We start from the raw sequence: 14,277 nt of genomic DNA, 5'->3' as shown, positions 1-14,277 counted from the left end.
CGTAATGATGCGAAGGTTCCGATTGGCCGGAGAATTTCCAAGGCCTCCAAACTTGGCAAGTTGAAGACTTCAACTCCCAGAATTCTTCAGCCAGCCGCGCCGAGGGTAAAATTTAGGCCGAGTCGCCAAGTGTACATCCGCGCAGACGCGGTAAGAGGAGGCAAGGCCTAAGCGGAGCTTTGTAGCGGGGCAACTGAGAAGCGGAAAGGGCTCGTGAGCGTTCCAGTATGGCCGGCCCGGGCTTAGTGGCGGGCGAAGTCGCTGTAGATGCGCTGCCCTACTTCGACCAAGGCTATGAAGCGCCGGGCATCCGGGAAGCGGTAAGAGTGGCGCGTCGGGAAGGGCGAGAGGCGGGCTGGGGTCCCGTTGTGCCTGTCGGAGGAGCTAAACTAGTCCCTGTCCGCTTTTCTCTCAGGCCGCGGCGCTGGTGGAAGAGGAGACGCGACGCTACAGACCCACCAAGAACTACCTAAGCTACCTGGCTACGCCGGACTACAGCACTTTCGAGGTGAGCGCGACCCGTGTTTCGCATGAGATCCGGCCCCGGTCGAAGCCGGGACGCCCCTTCTGTCACCGTGTTGCTCCCGCCGTTCAGGAAGTTTAACGACGGCTCCCTAGTTCGATCCAACGTAGTTACGCGTGAATTATGGGAGTGGGAGTCCACCCCATCACGGGAACACTACATTGTGGAAAGGCCTCTTCTTGAAACCATTTAAGAGTTTACATTTTAGACACTCCGGAACATGAGCGCACAGAAGATACTGGCGGAGGGTGAAATATGCTTGATTGACTTGTGCTTACTGACACTTTCCCTGATGCAGGTTTGCTATTTATAAATAGGAGTAGTTTTGACCTTATCCATAATTCTTGTTTTCTTTCCTTCCTTCCCTCCTTCCTTTTGTTCCTTGCATGAATTTTTGATAAAAACAGATTTTGTAGGCATGGTGAGTGGGTAGGAAAGGGACAGTAGTACTTCCCAGGGGTGAAATCCAGCAGGTTCTGACAGGTTCTGGAGAACCGGTAGCAGAAATTTTTGAGTAGTTGGGAGAACTAAGCAAATACCACTTCTGGCTGGTCCCAGAGTGGGGTGGGAATGGAGATTTTGCAATATCCTTCCTCTGGAGTAGGGAGGAAATGGAAATTTTGAAGTATCCTTCCCCTGCCACACCCACTAAACCACACCATGCCCACCAAGCCACACCCACAGAACCGGTAGTAAAAAAAATTGAATTTGACCACTGGTACTTCCCCCAAATGTAATGTACTCTGCAGAAATGGTTGCGAGTAGAAGAACTGTAATATTACCTTTCTTCCGTTGCAAATACAAAGGGCAGTTTTCAAAGTTTCTCCTTATATGTATGGGTGTGTTCTGTCTGCAACATCTGTAGTGCTTTAAAAAGAAAAATTCCTTTAGCAATAGAATGGACCAGATGGAATGGGATGAATAACCCTGTCAACATCATCAAGATTGTGCTGCAGAAATTGCATGCTTCTAATTTCTAAATATCTTACCCAAAAAATCCCCATAATAGATCCATTTGCAATGTTAAACTGTAATCTAGAATATGTGGAGGGACTCTGAATCAGTTTAGACATTTCAGAAAATTGTAAAAAAAGACTTTGTAACTGCCACATTTTTTTTCAAATTCAGTATCACTTTCATAGACTAGAATAAGTATGTTTCATATATCTGAAATGAACTTTTGGCTCACAAAAACTGATAGTAATGGCGTAAATTCTACTTTATCCCATAAAACGTATCTGCAACTTGGTTGCTGAGATAAGTGTATGAATGACATCATCCAATTCTAATTAAGGAAAAATAATTCCACAAATCTATATTTCTGAATATGATGATCAATGTACTGCCCAAGAAGTGGTAAAGCTTATAATCCAAAACCTCTAAAAGGTATTCAAATGAGATAAGACTGCTTTACATGTATGTCTGTTGCATAATGTGTTGATTATAATCTTTCGCTGCCTGGTTTTTGGGATATAACTAATTTATCCTTAATTTGATTCATAGACTGAAATAATGAGAAATGAGTTTGAACGCCTAGCAGCTCGTCAACCCATAGAATTACTGAGCATGAAAAGGTAAGGCTAGCTATATGTAGGTACAATGTCTGCATCTATGCTAGGGCAAAGTGTAGAACTAAAATTTGGGGGTATGTTTTGAATTTTTAAAAACTAACATTTTACTTCTTGCTTCATTATGACAAGCAAGAACTAGGTGGTAGTCAATAATTCTTTTCATCTTAAAAAAATAACATAATTGCTTTGGGAGTTACAAATCATTAATATATGAAAAAAAATGGACATGTATTTTACAAATATTGACCTTTGGAAAAAAAACAGTGGGTCATTACTTCTGCTGGTATAAGCCCTGGAATCTTCAGGTATTTAAATTATGTTTAACCAAGGTTTCCTGCCTGAGCAGGGGGTTAGATTGGAAGACTTCCAAGGTCCCTTCTAATTCTGTTTATTCTATTCTGTTTATTCTATTCTATTCTATTCTATTCTATTCTATTCTATTCTATTCTATTCTATTCTATTCTATTCTATTCTATTCTATTCTATTCTATTCTATTCTATTCTACTCTACTCTCTACACTCTACTCTCCCCTTACAAAACCGATACATTTATAAGTTTAAATCTTAAAAATAATCGGTTATCTGACAGTTATACTCTAATGAGATAACAATGGTTTTTCCTCTTATTTTCATTGCAGATATGAGCTACCTGCACCTTCCTCTGGGCAGAAGAATGATATTACAGCATGGCAGGAATGTGTTAATAACTCAATGGCTCAACTGGAACACCAAGCAGTTCGAATTGAAAATTTGGAGTTGATGTCTCAATATGGCTGCAATGGCTGGAAAGTATATAATGAGTAAGCTGTTTGTTATAGCCTTAGTCTTTCTTTGAAAAGGGTTATCTGCAAGACTTGGTATTTCATTTCCATTTGGGGGAGGCTTCATTTTTTTTTGGTAGTAAATGAATTCTGTCAAGAGACTTAATTGGTAAATTAAGATTGATATGCAGCCACCTCATAGCTACAGGTACTTCTTGTTTAGAGACTGCCTCTTTTAGTTACCTTGTGCAGTTAACAGGGGCAATGAAAAAGTAACTTTATGATCAGAACTTGCATTTTTGACCTTTTCAGATCAGTAAAGCAAAGGTAAAATAATATAAGGTCATAATGTCTGATTCCAATTTTGGTCACCAAATGAGGATTATCTATTCTGCTATTCGCTTTCTGATGGAATGGGAAACACAAATTTTCTGTTAAGGCTGAAACTTAATACAAGTTGTCCTTGACTTATGACCACAATTGAGCCAAGAATTTATGTTGCTAAGGGAGACATTTGATAAGTGAGTTTTGCCCCATTTTACAACCTTTCTTGCCATACTTGTTAAGTGAATCACTGCAGTTGTTAAGTTAGTAACATGGTTGAATCTAGTTTCCTCATTGACTATGCTTGTCAGAAGGTCGCAGAAGGGGATCACATGATCCCAGGAAATTCCAGCCGTCATAAACATGAGTCAGTTGCCATGGGGATGTTGCAATGGTGCTAAGTGTGAAAAGCAGTCAGAAGTCACTTTTTTCAGTGCCATTATAATTTCCAATAGTGACTAAATGAACTGCTGTAAATTTATGACTGACTGTACTCATTTCTTTGTATCACACACTGCAGATATATGCAAAATATGTTTTGTAGGTCAGGTGTTTTTACCACTTTAATATTTTTAGTGTCAGGTTTAAAGGATGGCAACATTAACAGTAGTAAGTATAAAAGAGATTTGGGAGCTAAATTAACATAAGCTCTGTTTGTTTATTTTATCCAGGTAAAATACTTTAAAACATAAATATTGAATGTTCAGTTTTAATAAAAATGATTCCCCAGTTTGGCACTAAGGCTTCCAATGTACCCATAGACACCTTTGTTGGAGCTGCGATCTTCTTGATAAGCATTTGTACCACTGCAATGTAGCAAAACCTACTACTTTACTTAAACACCATAAGTTTGTATTTGCAAAAGGGCCTATGCTGTTCCATATAGCAGGGGCTATAAACCTTACCATAATACTACTATTCCATAGTAGATCCTTTTCCTGTTGGCTTCATCTTCAGATGACCAAGTCTGGTATTTGGAATTATTGTGAAATAATACTTGGAATATTTGAAATTATTGTGAAATAATACTTCATTATTTTCCTTTTATATTTGAATAATATAATGAACTTGTATTTTTGTCTGCTAATTAGGCATTTAGTCCACATGATTGAACAGGCACAGAAAGAGCTGCAAAGTTTAAGGTAAGAGCTGCTTTTGCTTTCAGTCAGACAAAATAAGGTTGTGGAGTTTGTTTGCTTTATTTTTATCCTCATTGGTAAATTAGTTTAAGTTGAGCAAACATTTTCTTGGCCACAGATTCCACCAGATTCCTATTTCTATAAGGAATACACATTTATATGAAAACAATTTATTTACTTATTTTCTATAGCTGCCCCATATCATCCTACTGATTCTGGGCAATAAAACAATTAAAAATACAAAAATGTATACAGCATCTGAGAAAATTGTCATAATAGTTATCAGTATAATCAAGAAACAGCACCCATAACACATTAGGAGTCCCGGGATGGGCACATAGTCAAGTTTTTAAAAACAGAGTAAGGGCCATTTTAGCTTTGAAGAAGGATGTTCCAAAGGATAGGAACCAGAGCCGACAAAGCATGTCTTCTGGTCCCTGCCAGCCATCATTTCTTGGCTGGCAGGACTCACACCATTGCCCAACCTGCTATATTGATTTGGATGGATAGAAAGTATTGGAAAAGATGGTCCCTTAGATAACCTAGTCCCAAGCTATTTAGGGCTTTAAAGGAAACAACTAGAACCTTGAATTGCACCTGGGAATGCCAGTAACCAATGCAGCTCACACAGTAGTGCTGTTACACGTGTTGCATATCCAATATTATTTACTATCCATATCAATTGAAGCTTCAAATGTTCTTCAAGGATAGCCTTTTGTAAAGCATGTTGCAATGAGAGGTTATAGGCGCATGGGTGACTGTGAGTGGAGCCTCCTGGTCCAGGAATGGGTACAACTAGTGTACCATCCAAAGGTGTGCAAAGGACCTCCTAGTTACAGCTGTCACCTGCTCTTCAAGCATGAGAACTCCTTTTTTGTACATTGGGTCTATCCTGGGCAATAATACTGCCACCCATTAAATCTTGCTTGAGTTAAGTCAAAGCCCATTTGACTGAGAGTCTCCAGATACTGGGGTAGGATATTCACCACATCACTCGGAGATATAAAGCTGGAACTCATCCTTATATTGAGGATACCTTACCCCAAACCAGCAGATTGCCTCACTCAGTGGCCTCATGTAGATGTTGAATAGAGGAGCAGAACCGAGTCCTGAGGCAGCTCATAAAGTAGAGGCCGTGAATTCTATCTCTCTCTTATCAGTCTCTCTCTTAGCAACACCAAAGCAACACCAAAGGAAGAAGGAAAACTAACACAACACAGTGCCACCCTTCCCCAGCTTCCAAAGTCAGTCCAGAAAAATACTAATACTAAATACTATGGTTATTAAATGCCACTGAGGTATTTCAAGAAAAGCCAAAATGGATGCACTACCCATTCTGTTCCCACCAGGGGTCATCCATGAGCACTATCAATAAAGTGTCAGTCCTAAGCACTACCCTGAATCCTGACTGAAAAAGGTCCAGATAATTATTTTCATCCATAGTCCTTTGAAGTTGTCCTGCAACCAATCTCCACAACCTTCCCTAAAAAGGGAAGGTTGGAAACTGGATGAAAGATGTCCATATTGGTTGGATTCAGTGAAGGCCTCTTTGAGGATGGGGTGCGCCACTGTCTACTTAAAAAGCAGCAGAACCACTCCCTCTCTAATTAATCATCCAATCATGTGTCCTATCATGCACAGTCTTAGCAATCCAGGAGAGACACAGATCTAACACTGAAGTGACCGAACTAGGATCTGCAAGGCTCATTTGGTTCAAAGTCCCCCTAGATAACCATACAAAACCTGGCCCCTGCAGCCACAGATTCTGTCTGTGTCCCCAAATCTATTAACACTGTCACTGCTGTGACAGAAAAAAACAAATCAGGTGCATTATAAGGCTGTACACCACCCTGAGTCCTTCGGGAGAAGGGCGGTATAAAAATTTAATAAATAAATAAATAAATTATCACTATTACGGTGTTAGGCTCCAGATAACTTGGGTTAGACCCATGGCTGCCATGGTGACCATAAACTCCTGAACTGTCTCTGACCCCACTCCCGAGGAAGGCAAATTAAAGTCCCCCCAGACCATAAGGAGAAACTTTATCACCACCCAACTATAGTGTCAAGAAGCTCAAGCAGGGAGGTTGGTACCCAGCAGGGTGCTGGTACAACTGATCTCTCTTTGGTACCCAACTTAATAAACTGTGTTTCCTGCCCAGCAATCTGAATAAGGGACCCAATATCTTAGATGATCTCTCTCTCTTTCTCTCCCTCTCTCTCTTTCTCTCCCTCTCTCTCTCTTTTTCTCACCCATTCACACTCACACACTGGAGTCTTGGCTGGTACAATATCTGGAAATAGGCAGACATATCTCAGGGGACACATACATACCTCCTCTCCCAGCTAGATTTTGGTAATGCATGCCACATTAGCCCTTTCATGCACAAGTAAGTTGTGAGTAAAGGTGGCTTTATAACAGACTAATCTGTTGTTCGCTAGCATCAGCTGACAACCCAGAGCCTTGAAAGTCTGCCATCTGCTCAAGAGTGAGCTCGGGGCTGGAGTGTGCCATAATATAATATACCTGTGGCTTGGATCCATGAGCGGCCCACCTCCCGTCTTCCATCATATTTTCTCCTCCCATCATTACTGGAATCTTATAACCTGTCCTGATCAATAAATAGTCCTCATCCATTCTCTGATAGTCCCATCTATTTCATTCCACAGGCCATTCCGCTAATAGAGCTACTACATCTTCATTGGTGCCAGCTCCTTTCCACTGCTGCATCAACAGTCTGCCAAATACCTGGAATGTTTCCCTTGCAAAGCAATCATTCTGTAGACTTGGCAGTCAGCAATCCACTTGCCAGCAACACCTGCTCCAATTGCTGCTGGCTCCAATCCCCTATCATCAGCTTTCCAACTCCAAACAAAGCAAATGGCCTTCTGTTCCTCCAAACAACTTTGTTTCAGGCTGCATAAGATATAAGTCGTACGGGTCAGACAGTAAACAAGACCTGTTCTCTGCTTGGATGACGATCTCAAAAGGCTCTACCACAACTCAAATAAAAACAGCAAACCTTTATAACATCCTAAAAATCATCTAGCAACAGCATCCATTCAGTCCATATATATGACTCTGCCATGATGTTATAAAAATATTAGATTTTTGAAACTTTTTTCCTAATGGGTATAAGTTTGCTTGCAATGTATTTAAAATTGATGGGAAATTCTTTCATTTATTATGATATATATAATAAATAGAAAATAGAATTTATAAACATTTAAAATAATTTATATAAAATAAAAATAAATATTAGGTGTTCTGCATCGGGGTTGATACAATAGGGATCTTCATTTTGTTGCAATTCAGAGGCATATCTACACAATGATGGTCAAGAATTAGTGCCATGCCCTGCTGGTTAACACATCTAGAATCTAAAACTATCCTGCTTTTCTCACTGAGCATTGTGAGATGCTCCAAGTGTATCCAGTGAGCTGTTTCATTTTTATGAGGTCATTTTAAACACCTGTGTTATGAGTGTTTGTAATTCTAAGGATTATTATCTTAAAGTATTGGGCTGCCGAATAAATTACTATATAATTCATTATTCCATTTTCTTTCTTCCAGAAAACACATCCAAGACCTTAATTGGCAGCGGAAGAACATGCAACTCACAGCTGGTGCTAAACTTCGTGAAATGGAATCCACGTGAGTAGTTTTTCTCACTAGTATTTCACCTACTTTTAAAACAATTTCTGCAGGACTACTGAATTAATCTGTTAAAATGTAACTGGGTTTTATAAAACATTTCCATATGTAGAAATAGAAGTTAGGAATGGCGAGATTTTTTATTTCTCAATAGTCACTTCCTCATATTGGAAAAAAAAGAAATAAATAAGAATTTTTTGAAATTCAATATGGAGCAGATTATTGGAGCTTAAATGTTACAAAACAATTTCCAAATTACCTGATGTATAGCATGCCATGACATAGGGTAAGTTTATTTCGTTCTATTGGTTATCCAGCCATTATAATTTGTTAAACATGGCTTATGGCTTAGTATAACTTGTAAATCTTGGCAATTGTGACTTGGTCACAATTAGTCAACATAATTAAACAAACATGAGTTATTATAAAAACTTGTAAATCCCTGTTTCTATGTATTAACAATTCTTTGCAGTATTAAGGCTGTTGTCTTTTCACATTGTCCCTTATTATCTATATTTTCCTCCCATCAACAGCCATGTTATTTCTATCATCTCAGGTGAAGTTCTGTTTGTGTTAAGCACATTCTACTAACTAATATGCTATTTTGCACTCCTTTGCTATCTTTCTATTTTATTGACAATATGGTATTGCACATCCCAAGAGGAATATTCATTCATTCTTTTAATAAAACTAGCACATTCATTTATAATATTTTTTTCTTTTTTCTAGATGGGTGTCCCTTGTCAGTAAAAATTATGAGATTGAACGAACTATTGTGCAGTTGGAAAATGAAATTTCTCAAATTAAGCAGCAACATGGAGAGGCAAATAAAGAAAACATCCAGCAAGACTTCTGAGGCAGGCTAATACAACATTGCCTGAAGCTTGTGCATAAGTGAAGATGATTTCTCTATGTATATAATGATATAGAAGCCATCACCTGTGTTAAAAGATTCATGAACTTTAGCTTAATAACCTGATTGCAAAGTCCAAACCTCTTCAGAAGATTTATTAATTTTCCAGATTTTTAGCATGGAGGGATTTATTTTTATGAAGGATTGTATCTTTTTTTAAAGGAATACAAAATAAAAAAATACCAGTGTAAATTGTCTAGCAAGAATAAAGCATTGTAGTTGAAAAATCCTGCAGTAAAATTTATGTTGCCAGTGAATGTCAAAATATTTTCAAATGTCACAAGATGGTTAGCAAGATCTAAAAGATGGAATAATTTACTTATATTTTATATTTGCTCTTAGGCAAAAAATAGATTGTCTGTAATAAATACAAATATGTGTAGTGGTAGCAAATACCTTTGTTCTAAGTGTCAAGACAATATATTGGATTAGTGCAAATGGTATAATGGGATTTTTAATGCACGATTACTTAGGAGATGTGGGACATTGGTTATTTAATTTGAAATACAGTTTCATATTTGAAATAAAAATAAAACTTGGTTTAATTGGTTTTGCAAACTTCAGATGCAATGAACACATTTTGTGTTTGGACTGTATTTAATGGACTAATGAAAACAAAAGTTTGGGTTTCACTGCAAATGATATTATTCATATCAGTTATATATTTAAATAACTATATGTAATGTATAACAATATACATTAAATTATCAGATGACTAGTCTTTTAAATTAACATTTTGTTGCAATTAACTTCGTGTTATTTATGCAATTATGGAAATGATGCAAATTGACATAAAGAATTTAAATTTAGTAAATATTCACAACAATACTTAAAAATTGAGACATTTCCTAGTATAGTAACATTAATGATGAATTAGTGATAACCATAATATGCTCTCAAGTAATTTTAGGACTGAGAAATGTAGTAATGGTGCCAGAAGGTGAAATTTTCAGAAGATTGTGTTCAGTTGTATTGTGCTTAATGAATGCAGGTGAACCTTGTGGCAAATCAGGATTTCCCTCTCATAACATGTTATCTGTAGGAAAAACTATCCAAGATGACTACATATGTGTGTGGTGGTTTCTTGCTTTAGAGTCATAATATATTGTATATAATATATTGTCCCCAGTCTTTCTTTGCCTGATTACAAAATTTGTAGTTTCCTTTCAGAGTAATGGCCAGTTGGGATTCATTTGCAGCTTCTCCAGCAGTACAGTATCTGTTTGTTTACTAAATATGAGTAGTAATATTGTTTTCAAACTGGAAGTGGAATGAACTCTATGTCAAAGCACTTATTTCTCTTATGGCAGTTTTTTTTATCTTTATGAATTTTCTTTATTCCCTTCATTCTTCTGACTAAGAGATGGAACATAGGGTACTACAGAAGGAATTATTTCTTCAGAGTTTTATATAGAAGCATTTCTAACTATAATTAAGAAGCAATCAGAATTTAGGCATGAAAAAAGAAAGAAGTGGAATAAAAAAAAGGGTATTGATTGATGAAAAATATTCCCAATTACAGTGGTCAATTAAAAAGTAGGAAAATCTTGAGAGATGGAGAAAGCAAAGTAGGGGAATAAAAAAAATGGTGGCTGGGAATGTTCATTCTAGTTCATTTTTGTCCTTGCTTCTAGGATCTTGCTGATGTTGTATTTTTTCATCTATTAAAATCCACTTAGCTACATTAGTAGCTTAATCACCTAACCAGTGACAAGCCATCTTTTCACAGTTCCTTTTCCAGGGCTTTCTTAAGAGCTTGAGGAATTTTAATTCTCCATCAGCACTGCCTGCGTCAGCAGGAGATCTGGATTTCACTTTCTTAAGGCTAATGCTTCCACAATCCAAACCTCAGCCACGCTTCTGCAAGCAGAGGCATAAGTTGCAGATGTTTGTGCACGTGCCATTTAGCACAAAATTGGAAAATCAGGATTAAATTAGGAAAGAAATGCTACCATACTGCATAGTGAGGTGTGACAATATTGGTTTATTTCCAATTACGTCCCTGGATCCCAAATGTGTCTTAAGCTTTGTTAGAAAATATGAATGGTGAATAAATGCAGTATAATTAGGAAGTGCGCATACCTGCCCAGAAAAAAAAAATAAGGTAATGGAAGCATTCTGTAGAACTGATAAAAAAAGTAGCAAGTGGGCTTCTCATAAGGTGTGCTTTGCAATTGGTCATGATTTGTGAACTGAGAAGAACAGAAATAGGGCTGTTGGTTTGAGCGCCGAGCTTGGCAATTTGGTTGCAAATGTTTTGTCCACCATTTGAGGAAATATCGTCAGTGCGCTTTGAATTGTGCTTATCGATCAGAACACTGGCCTCTACATACCTTTTTATGTTATGCAAATTAGCATTGGTGTTGTTTGTTTGAATACTTCTGATGGTATGGTTTCAGACTGTTTGATTAGTTGGCTGTTGACAATTCAAGAACAGAAACACCACAGCCATTTTGCAAGAATGCAACAGATCAATTTAAAATGTTACACTATTTGCTCTACAACATGTAATAAATAAATTGCTTCAAGTAATATAATATAACAACAGAATTGGAAGGGACCTTGGAGGCCTTCTAGTCCAACCCCCTGCCCAGGCAGGAAACCCTACACCATCTCAGTCAGATGGTTATCCAACATTTTCTTAAAAATTTCCAGTGTTGGAGCATTCACAACTTCTGCAGGAAAGTTGTTCCACTTATTAATTGTTCTGACTGTCAGGAAATTTCTCCTTAGTTCTAAGTTGCTTTTTTCTTTGATCAGTTTCCACCCATTGCTTCTTGTTCTACCCTCAGGAGCTTTGTAGAACAGCCCGACTCCCTCTTCTTTGTGGCAACCCCTGAGGTATTGGAACACTGCTATTATGTCTCCCCTAGTCCTTCTTTTTATTAAACTAGACATACCGAGTTCCTGCAACCGTTCTTCATATGTTTTAGCCTCCAGTCCCCTAATCATCTTTGTTGCTCTTCTCTGCACTCTTTCTAGGGTATCAACATCTTTTTTACATCGTGGCAACCAAAACTGGTAGCAATATTCCAAGTATGGCCTTACCAAGGCATTATAAAGTGGCACTCTCACTTCACATGATCTTGATTCTATCCCTCTGTTTATGATTGATTCTATCCCTGTTTGATTCTATCCCTTGATTCTACCCCTCTTAAGTACAATAGGAAAAATAAGACACCATTGCTAGGCTTTGAACTGGGTAATTATAATACTGCTTTGCCATGAGATTTATTTTGTTCTTCACAGTGCAACCTTCCAGATCCCTGACAAGTACTCTCTCTTTAATGTTATGAAGGATGAACAGTCCACAAAGCCAAATGCCATAGCCACTGATATATAACAAGTGAAATAAAAGCTGTTCATGCATTATTATTTTTTTAATTTAAAATAAATATGCTCTAGGTATTTCCACTAAAATATAGTAACTGAAATGTTCAAGTAAAAAGCTGGAGGATACTTGCATTGATACTAGACGTGTATTTGTAATGATTTCAGTTCTACTATCTTAGGCATATTCCAATATCTATAAGGTTGTCTAAGATCAGATACAAGATCCTCACAAGGGCGAGGATTATCTATTTTGGAGAATGAGATTAGAAAATTAATCTACCTAATAATTATTTTCCCTACACCATTCACTGTCAAGCAGGGATGCTCAGTCATAGGTTCAGCCTGCTACCATTTTAATGCTGTGGAATTTTGTCTCTGACATGCAAGACTTTCATTCTTCACCTACTTTCTATCGCTCTTCTCAGTCCTGACAAAAGCCCCAAATAGGGTTGTAAAGGAACCTTTCCAATCTTACAAAGCCAGAGATAACTATTATCAGTGTTTATTTTGTTGAGATGGGCTTGAATTGAAAGCACTATGCAATGCTCTTTGTTGCACGGAGGTACCATGCTTGGTTGAAGCCTTTCAGTTTCATTCTGGAGTTCAAGGTGAGGATCAAAGTGCTTCCATTTGAGGGTAATGTTCAAAATCTATGTTCTATAGCTAATATTGCAAAGCTGAAGTTTCTAATTGACTAATTTAATAAAAGGAATAATTTATTTATTTTTATTTATTTATTTATTTAAATTTTTATACCGCCCTTCTCCCGAAGGACTCAGGGCGGTGTACAGCCAGGATAAAAAACAGTAAATATACAAAGTTAAAAATATCAATTTAAAATACCTATTCAATAGTGGCCGAATTAAAACCATCAATTTGAAGGCAACCCTTCAATACCAGATCAAGAAATGGCTACTACAAGAAATGCTGGAACTATACTTTATTTATTTGGCCCATAGCATTAAAATCTTGAAAAAGTTATTTCCTTTTGTTTCTTTAAAACATTTGTATGGCTCCCCATTTTATCCTTGAGTTGTGGTTCACAACTTGAAGTTTGTCTGCTTTATCTTCTTAGGAAAAAAAGAATTAGTACCTGTTTTTGGTGAGAATGGAGAATGGAGGGAGGAAGTGGTGCAGAGGGTTATGACTGGCCAACTGACTGCTGGAAGATTGCAGTACCAGGGCCGTCTTAACAGCATTAAGTTGACTTTGTATATAAATATACAAATAGGATGAAGACTATTGCTAACATAGTGTAAGCCGCCCTAAGTCTTCGGAGAAGGGCGGGATATAAATGCAAATAAAAAAAAAATTATGGGCCCCGGGCAAAGCAGTGTACTGGGGCCCCTATGACAACTACTCACAGGAATAAAAATGTAAATGGTTGATAAAACTAAACATATATTTGCATGTTAGTATTAAAAATGCAGTAAAATGTAATAAATATGTTGCTGTATTTATAGGATACAAGGTGCACTGAAGGTTAACATACGCAGATTATTATGGGACCCCTATGCTTGTGGGGCCCATGGGCAAGTGCCCATCAGGCTCCTGGGTTAAGACAGCCCTATGCAGTATACCACTTTGTGGATCTACAAAGACCATCAGAGGTCTACAAAACATTTGAGAATCACTGCTGCATTAAAAGACATAGTGAAAAAAGGTATATATTGAGGACAAGTGAAGTTTTAAAATGGTTACAAGCATTTGTTTAGTGGCTGTTTGAAGTTACAATGACACTAAAAAAGGTTACAACTGGTCTTGGCATTTACAACCGTAGATCAAAGTGCTCAACAACTGACATATATTTACAATAGTTGCAACATCCTGGGTCATGTGAATGCAATCTGCAAATTTCTAGCCAGCTTCTGAAAAACAAAGTCAATGTGGAAAGCCAGATTGCTTAACGACCATATGATTTATTTAACAACTGTGTGATTTCGCTTAACCACCATGGCAAAGAAGTCAAAAAATCAGGTGTGAATCACTTAATAACCACCTTGCTTAGCAACAGAAATTCTGATCCCAACTGTGTAAATTGAGGACTCTGTATTAAAG

At 37.6% G+C, this 14,277-nt stretch overlaps 1 protein-coding gene across 1 annotated transcript; it reads left to right on the top strand.

The window, feature by feature from the left end:
• BCAS2 (BCAS2 pre-mRNA processing factor) lies at window positions 1-10,485 on the top strand. The gene is made up of 7 exons (XM_058175192.1): window positions 1-320; window positions 416-508; window positions 2,027-2,097; window positions 2,733-2,894; window positions 4,271-4,321; window positions 7,893-7,973; window positions 8,703-10,485. The coding sequence occupies exons 1-7, from the start codon at window positions 228-230 to the stop codon at window positions 8,827-8,829; spliced, it is 678 nt and encodes a 225-aa protein (XP_058031175.1). The 5' UTR covers window positions 1-227; the 3' UTR covers window positions 8,830-10,485.
• The last annotated feature ends 3,792 nt before the right edge of the window (window positions 10,486-14,277 follow it).

The sequence above is a fragment of the Ahaetulla prasina genome, chromosome 3 (assembly GCF_028640845.1).
Source record: "Ahaetulla prasina isolate Xishuangbanna chromosome 3, ASM2864084v1, whole genome shotgun sequence".
NCBI lineage: Eukaryota > Metazoa > Chordata > Lepidosauria > Squamata > Colubridae > Ahaetulla > Ahaetulla prasina.
Note: the sequence above shows the minus strand (reverse complement) of the source record. Positions and strands in the feature narration are given on the sequence as shown.